The sequence below is a fragment of the Oncorhynchus mykiss genome, chromosome 15 (assembly GCF_057628025.1).
Source record: "Oncorhynchus mykiss isolate SJ-2025 chromosome 15, ASM5762802v1, whole genome shotgun sequence".
NCBI lineage: Eukaryota > Metazoa > Chordata > Actinopteri > Salmoniformes > Salmonidae > Oncorhynchus > Oncorhynchus mykiss.
In genome coordinates this window covers 85,743,855-85,764,197 of record NC_143036.1, presented here as the reverse complement: position 1 = coordinate 85,764,197, position 20,343 = coordinate 85,743,855, and the positions used below count along the sequence as shown (strand labels likewise).

Genomic DNA, 20,343 nt, shown 5'->3' with positions numbered 1-20,343 from the left:
GATGATATTATACCCCCACACCAGACGCCATCAGGACACACAGATTGATGTTATACCCCCACACCAGCACGACCAGGACACACAGGTTGATATTATACCCCCACACCAGCACGACCAGGACACACAGGTTGATATTATACCCCCACACCAGACGCCATCAGGACACACAGATTGATGTTATACCCCCACACCAGCACGACCAGGACACACAGGTTGATGTTATACCCCAAAACCAGCACGACCAGGACACACAGGTTGATGTTATACCCCCACACCAGCACGACCAGGACACACAGGTTGATGTTATACCCCCACACCAGCACGACCAGGACACACAGATTGATATTATACCCCCACACCAGACGCCATCAGGACACAAAGGTTGATGTTATACCCCCACACCAGCACGACCAGGACACACAGGTTGATGTTATACCCCCACACCAGCACGACCAGGACACACAGGTTGATGTTATACCCCCACACCAGCACGACCAGGACACACAGGTTGATGTTATACCCCCACACCAGCACGACCAGGACAAACAGGTTGATGTTATACCCCCACACCAGCACGACCAGGACACACAGGTTGATGTTATACCCCCACACCAGCACGAACAGGACACACAGGTTGATATTATACTCCCACACCAGACGCCATCAGGACACACAGATTGATGTTATACCCCCACACCAGCACGACCAGGACACACAGGTTGATATTATACCCCCACACCAGCACGACCAGGACACACAGGTTGATATTATACCCCCACACCAGACGCCATCAGGACACACAGGTTGATGTTATACCCCCACACCAGCACGACCAGGACACACAGGTTGATATTATACCCCCACACCAGCACGACCAGGACACACAGGTTGATGTTATACCCCCACACCAGCACGACCAGGACACACAGGTTGATGTTATACCCCCACACCAGCACGACCAGGACAAACAGGTTGATGTTATACCCCCACACCAGCACGACCAGGACACACAGGTTGATGTTATACCCCCACACCAGCACGACCAGGACACACAGGTTGATATTATACTCCCACACCAGACGCCATCAGGACACACAGATTGATGTTATACCCCCACACCAGCACGACCAGGACACACAGGTTGATATTATACCCCCACACCAGCACGACCAGGACACACAGGTTGATGTTATACCCCCACACCAGCACGACCAGGACACACAGGTTGATGTTATACCCCCACACCAGAACGACCAGGACACACAGGTTGATGTTATACCCCCACACCAGCACGACCAGGACACACAGGTTGATGTTATACCCCACACCAGCACGACCAGGACACACAGATTGATATTATACCCCCACACCAGCACAACCAGGACACACAGGTTGATGTTATACCCCCACACCAGCACAACCAGGACACACAGGTTGATATTATACCCCCACACCAGCACAACCAGGACACACAGGTTGATGTTATACCCCCACACCAGCACGACCAGGACACACAGGTTGATGTTATACCCCCACACGAGCACGGCCAGGACACACAGGTTGATGTTATACCCCCACACCAGCACGACCAGGACAAACAGGTTGATGTTATACCCCCACTCCAGCGCGACCAGGACACACAGGTTGATGTTATACCCCCACACCAGCACAACCAGGACACACAGGTTGATATTATACTCCCACACCAGACGCCATCAGGACACACAGATTGATGTTATACCCCCACACCAGCACAACCAGGACACACAGGTTGATGTTATACCCCCACACCAGCACGACCAGGACACACAGGTTGATATTATACCTCCACACCAGACGCCATCAGGACACACAGGTTGATATTATACCCCCACACCAGCACGACCAGGACACACAGGTTGATATTATACCCCCACACCAGCACGACCAGGACACACAGGTTGATATTATACCCCCACACCAGACGCCATCAGGACACACAGGTTGATATTATACCCCCACACCAGCACGACCAGGACACACAGGTTGATATTATACCCCCACACCAGCACGACCAGGACACACAGGTTGATATTATACCCCCACACCAGCACAACCAGGACACACAGGTTGATGTTATACCCCCACACCAGCACGACCAGGACACACAGGTTGATGTTATACCCCCACACCAGCACGACCAGGACACACAGGTTGATGTTATACCCCCACACCATTACGACCAGGACACACAGGTTGATGTTATACCCCCACACCAGCACGACCAGGACACACAGGTTGATGTTATACCCCCACACCAGCACGACCAGGACACACAGGTTGATGTTATACCCCCACACCAGCACGACCAGGACACACAGGTTGATGTTATACCCCCACACCAGACGCCATCAGGACACACAGGTTGATGTTATACCCCCACACCAGCACGACCAGGACACACAGGTTGATGTTATACCCCCACACGAGCACGACCAGGACACACAGGTTGATATTATACCCCCACACGAGCACGACCAGGACACACAGGTTGATATTATACCCCCACACCAGCACGACCAGGACACACAGGTTGATGTTATACCCCCACACCAGCACGACCAGGACACACAGGTTGATGTTATACCCCCACACCAGCACGACCAGGACACACAGATTGATATTATACCCCCACACCAGACGCCATCAGGACACAAAGGTTGATGTTATACCCCCACACCAGCACGACCAGGACACACAGGTTGATATTATACCCCCACGCCAGCATGACCAGGACAAACAGGTTGATATTATACTCCCACACCAGATGCCATCAGGACACACAGGTTGATGTTATACCCCCACACCAGCACGATCAGGACACACAGGTTGATGTTATACCCCCACACCAGCACGACCAGGACACACAGGACACTGGGGCACATTCTAAACTGCTGTCCTAAAGCTCTGGGAGGGGGCCGTTATCGCTGGCGCCATGACCAGGTTCTCAAGACCATTCAGAAGTAATCTGCACAGGAATCAGCAAGAGTCAGCGAGCTCCGGCCCACCGGTCACAGGACCAATCAGAAGTAATCTGCACAGGAATCAGCAAGAGTCAGCGAGCTCCGGCCCACCGGTCACAGGACCAATCAGAAGTAATCTGCACAGGAATCAGCAAGAGTCAGCGAGCTCCGGCCCACCGGTCACAAGACCAATCAGAAGTAATCTGCACAGGAATCAGCAAGAGTCAGCGAGCTCCGGCCCACCGGTCACAGGACCAATCAGAAGTAATCTGCACAGGAATCAGCAAGAGTCAGCGAGCTCCGGCCCACCGGTCACAAGACCATTCAGAAGTAATCTGCACAGGAATCAGCAAGAGTCAGCGAGCTCCGGCCCACCGGTCACAGGACCAATCAGAAGTAATCTGCACAGGAATCAGCAAGAGTCAGCGAGCTCCGGCCCACCGGTCACAGGACCAATCAGAAGTAATCTGCACAGGAATCAGCAAGAGTCAGCGAGCTCCGGCCCACCGGTCACAGGACCAATCAGAAGTAATCTGCACAGGAATCAGCAAGAGTCAGCGAGCTCCGGCCCACCGGTCACAGGACCAATCAGAAGTAATCTGCACAGGAATCAGCAAGAGTCAGCGAGCTCCGGCCCACCGGTCACAGGACCAATCATAAGTAATCTGCACAGGAATCAGCAAGAGTCAGCGAGCTCCGGCCCACCGGTCACAGGACCAATCAGAAGTAATCTGCACAGGAATCAGCAAGAGTCAGCGAGCTCCGGCCCACCGGTCACAAGACCAATCAGAAGTAATCTGCACAGGAATCAGCAAGAGTCAGCGAGCTCCGGCCCACCGGTCACAAGACCAATCAGAAGTAATCTGCACAGGAATCAGCAAGAGTCAGCGAGCTCCGGCCCACCGGTCACAGGACCAATCAGAAGTAATCTGCACAGGAATCAGCAAGAGTCAGCGAGCTCCGGCCCACCGGTCACAAGACCATTCAGAAGTAATCTGCACAGGAATCAGCAAGAGTCAGCGAGCTCCGGCCCACCGGTCACAGGACCAATCAGAAGTAATCTGCACAGGAATCAGCAAGAGTCAGCGAGCTCCGGCCCACCGGTCACAGGACCAATCAGAAGTAATCTGCACAGGAATCAGCAAGAGTCAGCGAGCTCCGGCCCACCGGTCACAGGACCAATCAGAAGTAATCTGCACAGGAATCAGCAAGAGTCAGCGAGCTCCGGCCCACCGGTCACAGGACCAATCAGAAGTAATCTGCACAGGAATCAGCAAGAGTCAGCGAGCTCCGGCCCACCGGTCACAGGACCAATCAGAAGTAATCTGCACAGGAATCAGCAAGAGTCAGCGAGCTCCGGCCCACCGGTCACAGGACCATTCAGAAGTAATCTGCACAGGAATCAGCAAGAGTCAGCGAGCTCCGGCCCACCGGTCACAGGACCAATCAGAAGTAATCTGCACAGGAATCAGCAAGAGTCAGCGAGCTCCGGCCCACCGGTCACAGGACCAATCAGAAGTAATCTGCACAGGAATCAGCAAGAGTCAGCGAGCTCCGGCCCACCGGTCACAGGACCAATCAGAAGTAATCTGCACAGGAATCAGCAAGAGTCAGCGAGCTCCGGCCCACCGGTCACAGGACCAATCAGAAGTAATCTGCACAGGAATCAGCAAGAGTCAGCGAGCTCCGGCCCACCGGTCACAAGATCACTTTCATTCGAGCTGGAGAGCAACCCAAACCACCAGCGGGGATCCTAGCTACTGCTCAGGACTGGCAGCTGACAGCAGACCTGGAGAAGCAGCTGTTCCCGCAGCACATTGTCAAGACAACCCTGAGACCAGACATCACCCTGGTCTCAGAGTCCACAAAGACCATCATTATTCTGGAGCTGACAGTCCCTTCAGAAGATCGTCTTGAGGAGGCGTACGGGAGGAAGAGGGCCAAGGACGAGGGACTGACTGCAAACCCCTGCCGGAAGCAGGGTTGGAAGGCTAGGTGTATGCCTATCTAGGTAGGCTGCAGGGGTTTGCTGGGCGATCCCTCTACAGAGCCTACAGTACACTCGGCATCAATGGAGCGAAGAGGAGGAGATCCATCAGTAGCACCATCGAGGCAGCTGAAAAAGCCTCCAGATACCCCTGGATCAAGAGAGGAGATCCATGGGAAGCAGCATAATGCCTCCTGGACACAAGTCAGTGTCTGATCAACCTCGGGTGGATCACCTGGGCGAGGGCGTCTGATGTTGTAAGACCCAAAACACCCTATGACTCCGGGTCACATCACTCACGATGTGTCCAAGAGCATCAAGAGGTGTATTCATTCAGCCAGTCCAGTACACAGACGACCTGTTCACAGAGCTTCCTACTCAGGTCATCTATTTTGGTAAGGTGTTGAGGCCAGCAATTAAGTAGAATGAGAGGCTCAATTAAACATGTTGCAGAACTTCTGTATTTCAAGCACCACTCCCTTCTTCCCAGTTTCCCTGATGTTGCTACGGCAATCAAGATGTTTTACCATCCCTGTAACTGTTGCTTCTGCATAGTTCATTAGGAGTTTTAGTTTAGAAAACAATCTCTATCTGAAGCATTGGGCTCTCGGTCTGATTTGCGCTTTTGAACGCCTGAGTTAAGCCCTTCTCGTTGCGCTGGCGCGGTTGTTGTCTTGACAACAGTATTTGTTCACGGATGTCCCCTTATACGTTCAATCGGTTACAGCTGTTCTTTTTTCAAGGCCTGAGGCACTTTTTCTGTCACATTTCTGAAGCCCAACAAACAAACATTTATCTTCCAAATACAAATGGAAATGAAAACGGTTTATGTGTGACTTTTTGGAGGGTTACTCTCAAAATGATTGTGTCCTTTTTAAACACTATGATAGACATCAAGATGGGGTTTTAACGGGAAGTTCCTGCGACAGGGTGGATTTTATGACCTTTATTTAACTAGGCAAGTCAGTTATCATTGACAGACTAGGAACAGTGGGTTAACTGCTTGTTCAGGGACAGAACGACAGCATTGTAACTTGTCAGCTGGGGGATTTGAAACTTGCAACCTTTCAGTTCCTAGTCCAACGCTCTAACCACTAGGCTACCCTGCCGCCTCTACACTCTAACCACTAGGCTGCCCTGCCGCCTCTACACTCTAACCACTAGGCTGCCCTGCCGCCTCTACACTCTAACCACTAGGCTACCCTGCCGCCTCTACACTCTAACCACTAGGCTACCCTGCCGCCTCTACACTCTAACCACTAGGCTACCCTGCCACCTCTACACTCTAACCACTAGGCTACCCTGCCGCCTCTACACTCTAACCACTAGGCTGCCCTGCCGCCTCTACACTCTAACCACTAGGCTACCCTGCCGCCTCTACACTCTAACCACTAGGCTACCCTGCCGCCTCTACACTCTAACAACTAGGCTGCCCTGCCACCTCTACACTCTAACCACTAGGCTACCCTGCCGCCTCTACACTCTAACCACTAGGCTACCCTGCCGCCTCTACACTCTAACCACTAGGCTACCCTGCCGCCCCTTTAGAATCTAATCCAGAACATAACGGCAGACTACTGAAACAAACAAACCATTATGATAGACTGAGAAACTCTGTAGAAGATTCCTTCAAGTGAGATTATGGAGGAGGGGATAATCTGATCCAATGTTGTCTTCAAAAACCCTTTTCCATTCACTCCCAGGGATGTTCTGTGAAATAAAGAAATCAATATGATTTATTTTCCCTCAACATCCCTTTCTCAAAATAAGAGCACAGACTACTGTAATGCAGGCGATTCATGTTATATAATATAGGCTCATCACCGGAGAAGGGGGGCATTCAATTAAATTAACACAATACTTCAATTTACACTGTTAATGTTGGAGGATTCAATTAGGTCCAATAGCCTATTACCAAACCCTGTTAACCTGTTGTAACCCTGTTATAGCGCTAAACATATTGATCTGAGCGCGGGGCAGATGCAGTCAATCAGCAGACATTAAACAGAGATCTCCGCTCCATCCCTCCCTCTCTCCATTCATCCTTCTATCTGATGGTGATAGTAGACTAGCTGGTGCTGTTCCTCCCTCTCTCTCTCCATTCATCCTTCTATCTGATGGTGATAGTAGCTAGCTGGTGCTGTTCCTCCCTCACTCCCTCTCTCCATTCATCATTCTATCTGATGGTGATAGTAGCTAGCTGGTGCTGTTCCCCCTCCCTCTCTCCATTCATCATTCTATCTGATGGTGATAGTAGCCTAGCTAGTAGACTAGCTGGTGCTGTTCCTCCCTCCCTCTCTCCATTCATCATTCTATCTGATGGTGATAGTAGCCTAGCTAGTAGACTAGCTGGTGCTGTTCCTCCCTCCCTCTCTCCATTCATCCTTCTATCTGATGGTGATAGTAGCCTAGCTAGTAGACTAGCTGGTGCTGTTCCTCCTTCCCTCTCTCCATTCATCATTCTATCTGATGGTGATAGTAGCTAGCTGGTGCTGTTCCTCCCTCCCTCTCTCCATTCATCCTTCTATCTGATGGTGATAGTAGCCTAGCTAGTAGACTAGCTGGTGCTGTTCCTCCTTCCCTCTCTCCATTCATCATTCTATCTGATGGTGATAGTAGCTAGCTGGTGCTGTTCCTCCCTCCCTCTCTCCATTCATCCTTCTATCTGATGGTGATAGTAGCTAGCTGGTGCTGTTCCTCCCTCCCTCTCTCCATTCATCCTTCTATCTGATGGTGATAGTAGCCTAGCTAGTAGACTAGCTGGTGCTGTTCCTCCCTCCCTCTCTCCATTCATCCTTCTATCTGATGGTGATAGTAGCTAGCTGGTGCTGTTCCAGCCTCCCTCTGTACAGATTTGGGCGGGGCGTTGGAGAAAGAGAAAGAGAGAGGGAAAGAGAAAGAGAGAGAGAGAGGAGAATGCAGCCTCTGTCTCTGCTCTCCTTCCGTTTGTAGGATCAGGCTGCCTCTGCTCGTTTCGTCCCTTAAATGATGGCCACTGCCGCGTTACTCCCTCCATCCATTTCGCCGACCCATCGCGGATGTTAGGACGGCTGTTGAAAAATCGACACCCTACGTTTCAGATATGGCCCATATCGGGGCGTTCTGACACAGGAACGGCACCAAGTGGATGATTTAAACGCACGTTTAGGAGGACCGAGAGGGGAGAGAGCGGAGACTATTGTGCACCCAGGGTCTGCGGAGAGAGAGAGAGGATAGCTCGATGGTCTGTTGGTGCAGAAAATTCGCCATTGTCTGGATGTGCAAATCTCCGGCGACCCCTGAGAACAGAAGCCAGATCGACTCCTTTCCATGAACAACAGTAGAGATACCATGATCTCATCGGTGCCTCGCGTTTTATATCTGCTGTGCTCTATCCAGGTAAGAACCCGTTTCTATTCAATAATTACTGATCAATAGAGAGAGAGATGGTCCGCATGTCTGACGGCACATGAAGCATGACTGTCTGGGTTGTAGCGGAACAGCCTCTGCTCTAATGTCCCGAGGATAACCTTTCAACGTGTATTTATGGATAAAACGCCACCGTTCTAATACTTTTATTCCTATTATCGTGCTAAATGTGGTCCACGTCTGGAGATAACACGGTATGGCATGCTGGGTCTGGTTTCTGTAATGTTTCTCCAGGCTAAATTGGGTCATTCGACTGTGAGGCTGTGTGTGTGTGTGTGTGTGTGTGTGTGTGTGATTCCACTTTATGTCAGCATCAGTAGACTGACATCATCATCGAGCAGAGGTAGAACGGAAGGATACAGCTTCTGGTATCATATATATCACAACTATAGACTTCCGATACAGTGTATCCAGCCCTGAAACAGGTTACATTCCGATCCCACCTGTCTGACTAGAATGAGATTCCCGTTCCATCCAGACTGAATTGGGCCTCGACTCGGGCACTACATCATTTCCAAACAGACAACAGGATGGGTACATGATGCTGCAGGCCCGAGGCTACGGCATAACAGCAGGGGTTCTCACACAGAACACATTGATACAATGTAACATCCTAGGGTCTTTTAAAACCATGTAGACTTGATACAATGTAACATCCTAGGGTCTTTTAAAACCATATAGACTTGATACAATGTAACATCCTAGGGTCTTTTAAACCATGTAGACTTGATACAATGTAACATCCTAGGGTCTTTTAAACCATGTAGACTTGATACAATGTAACATCCTAGGGTCTTTTAAACCATGTAGACTTGATACAATGTAACATCCTAGGGTATTTTAAACCATGTAGACTTGATACAATGTAACATCCTAGGGTCTTTTAAATCAAATCAAATCAAATTTATTTATATAGCCCTTCGTACATCAGCTGATATCTCAAAGTGCTGTACAGAAACCCAGCCTAAAACCCCAAACAGCAAGCAATGCAGGTGTAGAAGCACGGTGGCTAGGAAAAACTCCCTAGAAAGGCCAAAACCTAGGAAGAAACCTAGAGAGGAACCAGGCTATGTGGGGTGGCCAGTCCTCTTCTGGCTGTGCCGGGTGGAGATTATAACAAAACATGGTCAAGATGTTCAAATGTTCATAAATGACCAACATGGTCGAATAATAATAAGGCAGAATAGTTGAAACTGGAGCAGCAGCACAGTCAGGTGGACTGGGGACAGCAAGGAGTCATCATGTCAGGTATTCCTGGGGCATGGTCCTAGGGCTCAGGTCCTCCGAGAGAGAGAAAGAAAGAGAGAATTAGAGAGAGCATATGTGGGATGGCCAGTCCTCTTCTGGCTGTGCCGGGTGGAGATTATAACAGAACATGGCCAAGATGTTCAAATGTTCATAAATGACCAGCATGGTCGAATAATAATAAGGCAGAACAGTTGAAACTGGAGCAGCAGCACGGCCAGGTGGACTGGGGACAGCAAGGAGTCATCATGTCAGGTAGTCCTGGGGCATGGTCCTAGGGCTCAGGTCCTCCGAGAGAGAGAAAGAAAGAGAGGAGAGAATTAGAGAACGCACACTTAGATTCACACAGGACACCGAATAGGACAGGAGAAGTACTCCAGATATAACAAACTGACCCTAGCCCCCCGACACATAAACTACTGCAGAGTAAACACTGGAGGCTGAGACAGGAGGGGTCAGGAGACACCATGTAGACTTGATACAATGTAACATCCTAGGGTCTTTTTAAACCATGTAGACTTGATACAATGTAACATCCTAGGGTCTTTTTAAACCATGTAGACTTGATACAATGTAACATCCTAGGGTCTTTTTAAACCATGTAGACTATCAAATAAGATTTCTTGTGCCTCAAGAAAGGAATCAACATTATTTTGAGTCGAAGACAAGACCTATTTTCACCAGTATCCTGACAGAAATTCTCTGTGTAAAATACATTCTGCGTTGTGTGTTGCCACCAGGGTTGGGGAGTAAAGGGTTAGATGTAATGGGTTAGATGTAACAGATTAGATGTAAGGGATTAGATGTAAGGGATTAGATGTAAGGGATTAGATGTAAGGGATTAGATGTAAGGGATTAGATGTAAGGGATTAGATGTAACAGATTAGATGTAAGGGATTAGATGTAAGGGATTAGATGTAAGGGGTTAGATGTAACAGATTAGATGTAAGGGGTTAGATGTAACAGATTAGATGTAAGGAATTAGATGTAAGGGATTAGATGTAAGGGGTTAGATGTAACAGATTAGATGTAAGGGGTTAGATGTAACAGATTAGATGTAAGGAATTAGATGTAAGGGATTAGATGTAAGGGGTTAGATGTAAGGGATTAGATGTAAGGAATTAGATGTAAGGGATTAGATGTAAGGGATTAGATGTAAGGGATTAGATATCAGGGATTAAATATAAGGGATTAGATGTAAGGGATTAGATATAAGGGATTAGATGTCAGGGATTAGATGTAAAGGGTTAGATATAAGGGATTAGATGTAAGGGATTAGATGTCAGGGATTAGATGTAAAGGGTTAGATATAAGGGATTAGATGTAAGGGATTAGATGTCAGGGATTAGATATAAGGGATTAGATGTCAGGGATTAGATATAAGGGATTAGATGTCAGGGATTAGATATAAGGGATTAGATGTCAGGGATTAGATATAAGGGATTAGATGTCAGGGATTAGATGTAAGGGATTAGATGTCAGGGATTAGATATAAGGGATTAGATGTCAGGGATTAGATATAAGGGATTAGATGTCAGGGATTAGATATAAGGGATTAGATGTCAGGGATTAGATGTCAGGGATTAGATGTAAGGGATTAGATGTCAGGGATTAGATATAAGGGATTAAATATAAGGGATTAGATGTCAGGGATTAGATATAAGGGATTAAATATAAGGGATTAGATGTCAGGGATTAGATATAAGGGATTAAATATAAGGGATTAGATGTAAGGGATTAGATATAAGGGATTAGATGTAAGGGATTAGATGTAAGGGATTAGATGTAAGGGATTAGATGTAAGGGATTAGATATAAGGGATTAGATGTAAGGGATTAAATATAAGGGATTAGATATAAGGGATTAGATGTAAGGGGTTAGATGTAAGGGGTTAGATGTAACAGATTAGATGTAAGGGATTAGATATAAGGGATTAGATATAAGGGATTAGATGTAAGGGGTTAGTTGTAACAGATTAGATGTAAGGGATTAGATGTAAGGGATTAGATGTAAGGGATTAGATGTAAGGGATTAGATATAAGGGATTAGATGTAAGGGATTAAATATAAGGGATTAGATATAAGGGATTAGATGTAAGGGATTAGATGTAAGGGGTTAGATGTCAGGGATTAGATATAAGGGATTAGATATAAGGGATTAGATGTAAGGGATTAGATGTCAGGGATTAGATGTCAGGGATTAGATGTAAGGGATTAGATGTCAGGGATTAGATATAAGGGATTAGATATAAGGGATTAGATATAAGGGATTAAATATAAGGGATTAAATATAAGGGATTAGATGTAACGGATTAGATGTAACGGATTAGATGTAACGGATTAGATGTAACAGATTAGATGTAAGGGATTAGATGTAAGGGATTACAAAAAAACAGTTACTCAAATCATTTTTTTTTAACCTTTATTTAACTAGGCAAGTCAGTTAAGAACAAATTCTTATTTTCAATGACGGCCTAGGAACAGTGGGTTAACTGCCTGTTCAGGGGCAGAACGACAGATTTGTACCTTGTCAGCTCGGGGATTTGAATTTGCCACGGTTGCTAGTCCAACACTCTAACCACTAGGCTACCCTGCCGCCCCAGGTCACATACGTCTGGTTAGCAGATGTTATTGGTCACATGGTTAACAGATGTTATTGGTCACATACGCATGGTTAGCAGATGTTATTGGTCACATGGTTAGCAGATGTTATTGGTCACATGGTTAGCAGATGTTATTGGTCACATACACATGCTTAGCAGATGTTATTGGTCACATACACATGGTTAGCAGATGTTATTGGTCACATACACATGGTTAGCAGATGTTATTGGTCACATACGCATGGTTAGCAGATGTTATTGGTCACATACACATGGTTAGCAGATGTTATTGGTCACATACACATGGTTAGCAGATGTTATTGGTCACATGGTTAGCAGATGTAATTGGTCACATACACATGGTTAGCAGATGTTATTGGTCACATACGCATGGTTAGCAGATGTTATTGGTCACATACACATGGTTAGCAGATGTTATTGGTCACATACACATGGTTAGCAGAGGTTATTGGTCACATACACATGGTTAGCAGATGTTATTGGTCACATACACATGGTTAGCAGATGTTATTGGTCACATGGTTAGCAGATGTGAGTGTAGAGAAATCCTTGTGCTTCTAGTTCCGTCAGTGCAGTAACATCTAACAAGTAATCTAACAATTCCCCAACAACTACCTAATAAAAACACATCTAAAGAGATGGAATAGGAATATGTACATATAACTATATATGGATGAGCGATGGCCGAGCGGCATTGGCAAGATGCAGTAGATGGTATAGAGTACAGTATATACATATGAGATGAGTAATGTAGGGTATGAAAACATTATTTAAAGTGACTAGTGATCCATTTATTAGTGGCCAATGATTTCATGTCTGTATGTTGGCAGCAGCCACTCAATGTTAGTGGTGGCTGTTTAACAGTCTGATGGCCTTGAGATAGAAGCTGTTTTTCAGTCTCTCGGTCCCAGCTTTGATGCACCTGTACTGACCTCGCCTTCTGGATGATAGCGGGGTGAACAGGCAGTGGCTCGGGTGGTTGTTGTCCTTGATGATCTTTTTGGCCTTCCTGTGACATCGGGTGGTGTAGGAGGGCAGGTAGTTTGTCCCCGGTGATGTTGTGATGTTAGTATTTGGTACTTTAACAAACCTCTCCTTCCTGTTCCTGTTGTGATGTTAGTATTTGGTACATTAACAAACCTCTCCTTCCTGTTCCTGTTGTGATGTTAGTATTTGGTACTTTAACAAACCTCTCCTTCCTGTTCCTGTTGTGATGTTAGTATTTGGTACTTTAACAAACCTCTCCTTCCTGTTCCTGTTGTGATGTTAGTATTTGGTACATTAACAAACCTCTCCTTCCTGTTCCTGTTGTGATGTTAGTACTTGGTACATTAACAAACCTCTCCTTCCTGTTGTGATGTTATTATTTGATACATTAACAAACCTCTCCTTCCTGTTGTGATGTTGGTGTTTGATACGTTAACCAACCTCTCCTTCCTGTTGTGATGTTGGTGTTTGATACGTTAACCAACCTCTCCTTCCTGTTGTGATGTTGGTGTTTGATACGTTAACCAACCTCTCCTTCCTGTTGTGATGTTGGGGTTTGATACGTTAACCAACCTCTCCTTCCTGTTGTGATGTTGGTGTTTGATACGTTAACCAACCTCTCCTTCCTGTTCCTGTTGGTGTTTGATACGTTAACCAACCTCTCCTTCCTGTTCCTGTTGGTGTTTGATACGTTAGAGGAAGAATCCACCCAAAAGGCCATTCATTCCTTTCATTTACAGTGTTAAATAACACTAATGTGTGAGAACAATATTTTTTGTGAACAAGTGTTACATTTTGGCGTTATAAATCCTCTCCTCTCCTCTCCTCTCCTCTCCTCTCCTCTCCTCTCCCAGTAGATAAATAATTGCTGTGAAACAGAAATAATCTGTTGTCCCAGGGATTGACCTAGTAGTCAGAGGGAACGTGAAAGACACCACACACTAACCAAGACCCTCCTCCTCTCCTCTCCTCTCCTCTCCTCTCCTCTCCTCTCCTCTCCTCTCCTCTCCTCTCCTCTCCTCTCCTCTCCTCTCCTCTCCTCTCCTCTCCTCTCCTCTCCTCTCCTCTCCTCTCCTCTCCTCTCCTCTCTTCTCTTCTCCTCTCCCCTCCTCCTCCTCCTCCCTCTCTTCTCACATGATCTCTTCTTCTGCTCTGCATATGACATGGTTGGTTTGCCTCCTGAGAAAAATTGGTGTGTATGTGTGTGTGTGAAAGGGAAAGAACAAAATGTGTTTTTCTCCACATCCCTAATTGACCCTGATTAAACGTTGGCTCTGAGGCTGCCGCGCCACACACACACACACACACACACAAACAAACACACACACACACACACGAGCGCGTCGTCATGCCACGCCACACAGGGCATACCATCAACCACCACCGGCCAGCCATCAGGCATTATAGGGCCTAGTAACGAGGTGTTGTATTGGTCCAGCCATCAGGCATTATAGGGCCTAGTAACGAGGTGTTGTATTGGTCCAGCCATCAGGCATTATAGGGCCTAGTAACGAGGTGTTGTATTGGTCCAGCCATCAGGCATTATAGGGCCTAGTAACGAGGTGTTGTATTGGTCCAGCCATCAGGCATTATAGGGCCTAGTAACGAGGTGTTGTATTGGTCCAGCCATCAGGCATTATAGGGCCTAGTAACGAGGTGTTGTATTGGTCCAGCCATCAGGCATTATAGGGCCTAGTAACGAGGTGTTGTATTGGTCCAGCCATCAGGCATTATAGGGCCTAGTAACAAGGTGTTGTATTGGTCCAGCCATCAGGCATTATAGGGCCTAGTAACGAGGTGTTGTATTGGTCCAGCCATCAGGCATTATAGGGCCTAGTAACGAGGTGTTGTATTGGTCCAGCCATCAGGCATTATAGGGCCTAGTAACGAGGTGTTGTATTGGTCCAGCCATCAGGCATTATAGGGCCTAGTAACGAGGTGTTGTATTGGTCCAGCCATCAGGCATTATAGGGCCTAGTAACGAGGTGTTGTATTGGTCCAGCCATCAGGCATTATAGGGCCTAGTAACGAGGTGTTGTATTGGTCCAGCCATCAGGCATTATAGGGCCTAGTAACGAGGTGTTGTATTGGTCCAGCCATCAGGCATTATAGGGCCTAGTAACGAGGTGTTGTATTGGTCCAGCCATCAGGCATTATAGGGCCTAGTAACGAGGTGTTGTATTGGTCCAGCCATCAGGCATTATAGGGCCTAGTAACGAGGTGTTGTATTGGTCCAGCCATCAGGCATTATAGGGCCTAGTAACAAGGTGTTGTATTGGTCCAGCCATCAGGCATTATAGGGCCTAGTAACGAGGTGTTGTATTGGTCCAGCCATCAGGCATTATAGGGCCTAGTAACGAGGTGTTGTATTGGTCCAGCCATCAGGCATTATAGGGCCTAGTAACAAGGTGTTGTATTGGTCCAGCCATCAGGCATTATAGGGCCTAGTAACGAGGTGTTTTATTGGTCCAGCCATCAGGCATTATAGGGCCTAGTAACGAGGTGTTGTATTGGTCCAGCCATCAGGCATTATAGGGCCTAGTAACGAGGTGTTGTATTGGTCCAGTCATCAGGCATTATAGGGCCTAGTAACGAGATGTTGTATTGGTCCAGCCATCAGGCATTATAGGGCCTAATAACGAGGTATTGTATTGGTCCAGTCATCAGTAACGAGGTATTGTATTGGTCCAGTCATCAGTAATGAGGTGTTGTATTGGTCCAGACATCAGTAATGAGGTGTTGTATTGGTCCAGTCATCAGTAATGAGGTGTTGTATTGGTCCAGTCATCAGTAATGAGGTGTTGTATTGGTCCAGTCATCAGTAATGAGGTGTTGTATTGGTCCAGTCATCAGTAATGAGGTGTTGAATTGGTCCACCATCAGTAATGAGGTGTCGGCTGATATTAGCGAAACGCACACCAATTTAGGTGAGGTGCTGGCTGGTGAAGTGGAACACCTATTTAGGTGAGGTGCTGGCTAGTGAAGTGGAACACCTATTTAGGTGAGGTGCTGGCTGGTGAAGTGGAACACCTATTTAGGCGAGGTGCTGGCTGGTGAAGTGGAACACCTATTTAGATGAGGTGCTGGCTGGTGAAGTGGAACACCTATTTAGGTGAGGTGCTGGCTGGTGAAGTGGAACACCTATTTAGGTGAGGTGCTGGCTGGTGAAGTGGAACACCTATTTAGGTGAGGTGCTGGCTGGTGAAGTGGAACACCTATTTAGGTGAGGTGCTGGCTGGTGAAGTGGAACACCTATTTAGGTGAGGTGCTGGCTGGTGAAGTGGAACACCTATTTAGGCGAGGTGCTGGCTGGTGAAGTGGAACACCTATTTAGGCGAGGTGCTGGCTGGTGAAGTGGAACACCTATTTAGGTGAGGTGCTGGCTGGTGAAGTGGAACACCTATTTAGGTGAGGTGCTGGCTGGTGAAGTGGAACACCTATTTAGGTGAGGTGCTGGCTGGCGAAGTGGAACACCTATTTAGGCGAGGTGCTGGCTGGTGAAGTGGAACACCTATTTAGGCGAGGTGCTGGCTGGTGAAGTGGAACACCTATTTAGGTGAGGTGCTGGCTGGTGAAGTGGAACACCTATTTAGGCGAGGTGCTGGCTGGTGAAGTGGAACACCTATTTAGGTGAGGTGCTGGCTGGTGAAGTGGAACACCTATTTAGGTGAGGTGCTGGCTGGTGAAGTGTAACACCTATTTAGGTGAGGTGCTGGCTGGTGAAGTGGAACACCTATTTAGGTGAGGTGCTGGCTGGTGAAGTGGAACACCTATTTAGGCGAGGTGCTGGCTGGTGAAGTGGAACACCTATTTAGGTGAGGTGCTGGCTGGTGAAGTGGAACACCTATTTAGGTGAGGTGCTGGCTGGTGAAGTGGAACACCTATTTAGGTGAGGTGCTGGCTGGCGAAGTGGAACACCTATTTAGGCGAGGTGCTGGCTGGTGAAGTGGAACACCTATTTAGGTGAGGTGCTGGCTGGTGAAGTGGAACACCTATTTAGGTGAGGTGCTGGCTGGTGAAGTGGAACACCTATTTAGGTGAGGTGCTGGCTGGTGAAGTGGAACACCTATTTAGGTGAGGTGCTGGCTGGTGAAGTGGAACACCTATTTAGGTGAGGTGCTGGCTGGCGAAGTGGAACACTTAGAAATATAAAGGAGAGCCACTCTAGGAGCTCAGATGTAGAAATATAAAGGAGAGCCACTCTAGGAGCTCAGATGTAAAAATATGAAGGAGAGCCACTCTAGGAGCTCAGATGTAAAAATATGAAGGAGAGCCACTCTAGGAGCTCAGATGTAAAAATATGAAGGAGAGCCACTCTAGGAGCTCAGATGTAAAAATATGAAGGAGAGCCACTCTAGGAGCTCAGATGTAAAAATATAAAGGAGAGCCACTCTAGGAGCTCAGATGTAAAAATATGAAGGAGAGCCACTCTAGGAGCTCAGATGTAAAAATATGAAGGAGAGCCACTCTAGGAGCTCAGATGTAAAAATATGAAGGAGAGCCACTCTAGGAGCTCAGATGTAGAAATATGAAGGAGAGCCACTCTAGGAGCTCAGATGTAAAAATATGAAGGAGAGCCACTCTAGGAGCTCAGATGTAGAAATATGAAGGAGAGCCACTCTAGGAGCTCAGATGTAAAAATATGAAGGAGAGCCACTCTAGGAGCTCAGATGTAAAAATATGAAGGAGAGCCACTCTAGGAGCTCAGATGTAAAAATATGAAGGAGAGCCACTATAGGAGCTCAGATGTAGAAATATGAAGGAGAGCCACTCTAGGAGCTCAGATGTAAAAATATGAAGGAGAGCCACTCTAGGAGCTCAGATGTAAAAATATGAAGGAGAGCCACTCTAGGAGCTCAGATGTAGAAATATGAAGGAGAGCCACTCTAGGAGCTCAGATGTAGAAATATGAAGGAGAGCCACTCTAGGAGCTCAGATGTAAAAATATGAAGGAGAGCCACTCTAGGAGCTCAGATGTAAAAATATGAAGGAGAGCCACTCTAGGAGCTCAGATGTAAAAATATGAAGGAGAGCCACTATAGGAGCTCAGATGTAGAAATATGAAGGAGAGCCACTCTAGGAGCTCAGACGCAAAAATATGAAGAAGAGCCACTCTAGGAGCTCAGATGTAAAAATATGAAGGAGAGCCACTCTAGGAGCTCAGATGTAAAAATATGAAGGAGAGCCACTCTAGGAGCTCAGATGTAAAAATATGAAGGAGAGCCACTCTAGGAGCTCAGATGTAAAAATATGAAGGAGAGCCACTCTAGGAGCTCAGATGTAAAAATATGAAGGAGAGCCACTCTAGGAGCTCAGATGTAAAAATATGAAGGAGAGCCACTCTAGGAGCTCAGATGTAAAAATATGAAGGAGAGCCACTCTAGGAGCTCAGATGTAAAAATATGAAGGAGAGCCACTCTAGGAGCTCAGATTTAAAAATATGAAGGAGAGCCACTCTAGGAGCTCAGATGTAAAAATATGAAGGAGAGCCACTCTAGGAGCTCAGATGTAAAAATATGAAGGAGAGCCACTCTAGGAGCTCAGATGTAAAAATATGAAGGAGAGACACTCTAGGAGCTCAGATGTAAAAATATGAAGGAGAGCCACTCTAGGAGCTCAGATGTAAAAATATGAAGGAGAGCCACTCTAGGAGCTCAGATGTAGAAATATGAAGGAGAGCCACTCTAGGAGCTCAGATGTAAAAATATGAAGGAGAGCCACTCTAGGAGCTCAGATGTAGAAATATGAAGGAGAGCCACTCTAGGAGCTCAGATGTAAAAATATGAAGGAGAGCCACTCTAGGAGCTCAGATGTAGAAATATGAAGGAGAGCCACTCTAGGAGCTCAGATGTAAAAATATGAAGGAGAGCCACTATAGGAGCTCAGATGTAGAAATATGAAGGAGAGCCACTCTAGGAGCTCAGATGTAAAAATATGAAGGAGAGCCACTCTAGGAGCTCAGATGTAGAAATATGAAGGAGAGCCACTCTAGGAGCTCAGATGTAAAAATATGAAGGAGAGCCACTCTAGGAGCTCAGATGTAAAAATATGAAGGAGAGCCACTCTAGGAGCTCAGATGTAGAAATATGAAGGAGAGCCACTCTAGGAGCTCAGATGTAGAAATATGAAGGAGAGCCACTCTAGGAGCTCAGATGTAAAAATATGAAGGAGAGCCACTCTAGGAGCTCAGATGTAAAAATATGAAGGAGAGCCACTCTAGGAGCTCAGATGTAGAAATATGAAGGAGAGCCACTCTAGGAGCTCAGATGTAAAAATATGAAGGAGAGCCACTCTAGGAGCTCAGACGCAAAAATATGAAGGAGAGCCACTCTAGGAGCTCAGACGCAAAAATATGAAGGAGAGCCACTCTAGGAGCTCAGATGTAGAAATATGAAGGAGAGCCACTCTAGGAGCTCAGATGTAAAAATATGAAGGAGAGCCACTCTAGGAGCTCAGATGTAAAAATATGAAGGAGAGCCACTCTAGGAGCTCAGATGTAAAAATATAAAGGAGAGCCACTCTAGGAGCTCAGATGTAAAAATATGAAGGAGAGCCACTCTAGGAGCTCAGATGTAAAAATATGAAGGAGAGCCACTCTAGGAGCTCAGATGTAAAAATATGAAGGAGAGCCACTCTAGGAGCTCAGATGTAAAAATATGAAGGAGAGCCACTCTAGGAGCTCAGATGTAAAAATATGAAGGAGAGCCACTCTAGGAGCTCAGATGTAAAAATATAAAGGAGAGCCACTCTAGGAGCTCAGATGTAAAAATATGAAGGAGAGCCACTCTAGGAGCTCAGATGTAAAAATATGAAGGAGAGCCACTCTAGGAGCTCAGATGTAAAAATATGAAGGAGAGCCACTCTAGGAGCTCAGATGTAGAAATATAAAGGAGAGCCACTCTAGGAGCTCAGATGTAAAAATATGAAGGAGAGCCACTCTAGGAGCTCAGATGTAAAAATATAAAGGAGAGCCACTCTAGGAGCTCAGATGTAAAAATATGAAGGAGAGCCACTCTAGGAGCTCAGATGTAAAAATATGAAGGAGAGCCACTCTAGGAGCTCAGATGTAAAAATATGAAAGAGAGCCACTC

The 20,343-nt window shown here is 46.7% G+C and overlaps 1 protein-coding gene across 3 annotated transcripts in view; it reads left to right on the top strand.

Annotated features, from left to right (window-relative positions):
- Positions 1 to 7,058: 7,058 nt before the first annotated feature.
- Positions 7,059 to 20,343, top strand: part of ptpro (protein tyrosine phosphatase receptor type O) — a 131,893-nt gene continuing 118,608 nt past the window's right edge. For all 3 annotated transcript variants that reach the window (XM_090201468.1, XM_090201467.1, XM_090201478.1), the window contains exon 1: positions 7,059 to 8,367. In XM_090201468.1, the coding sequence (XP_090057594.1) occupies positions 8,299 to 8,367 (69 nt within the window). In that variant the 5' untranslated portion in view covers positions 7,059 to 8,298. The remainder of the gene's footprint in view (positions 8,368 to 20,343) is intronic.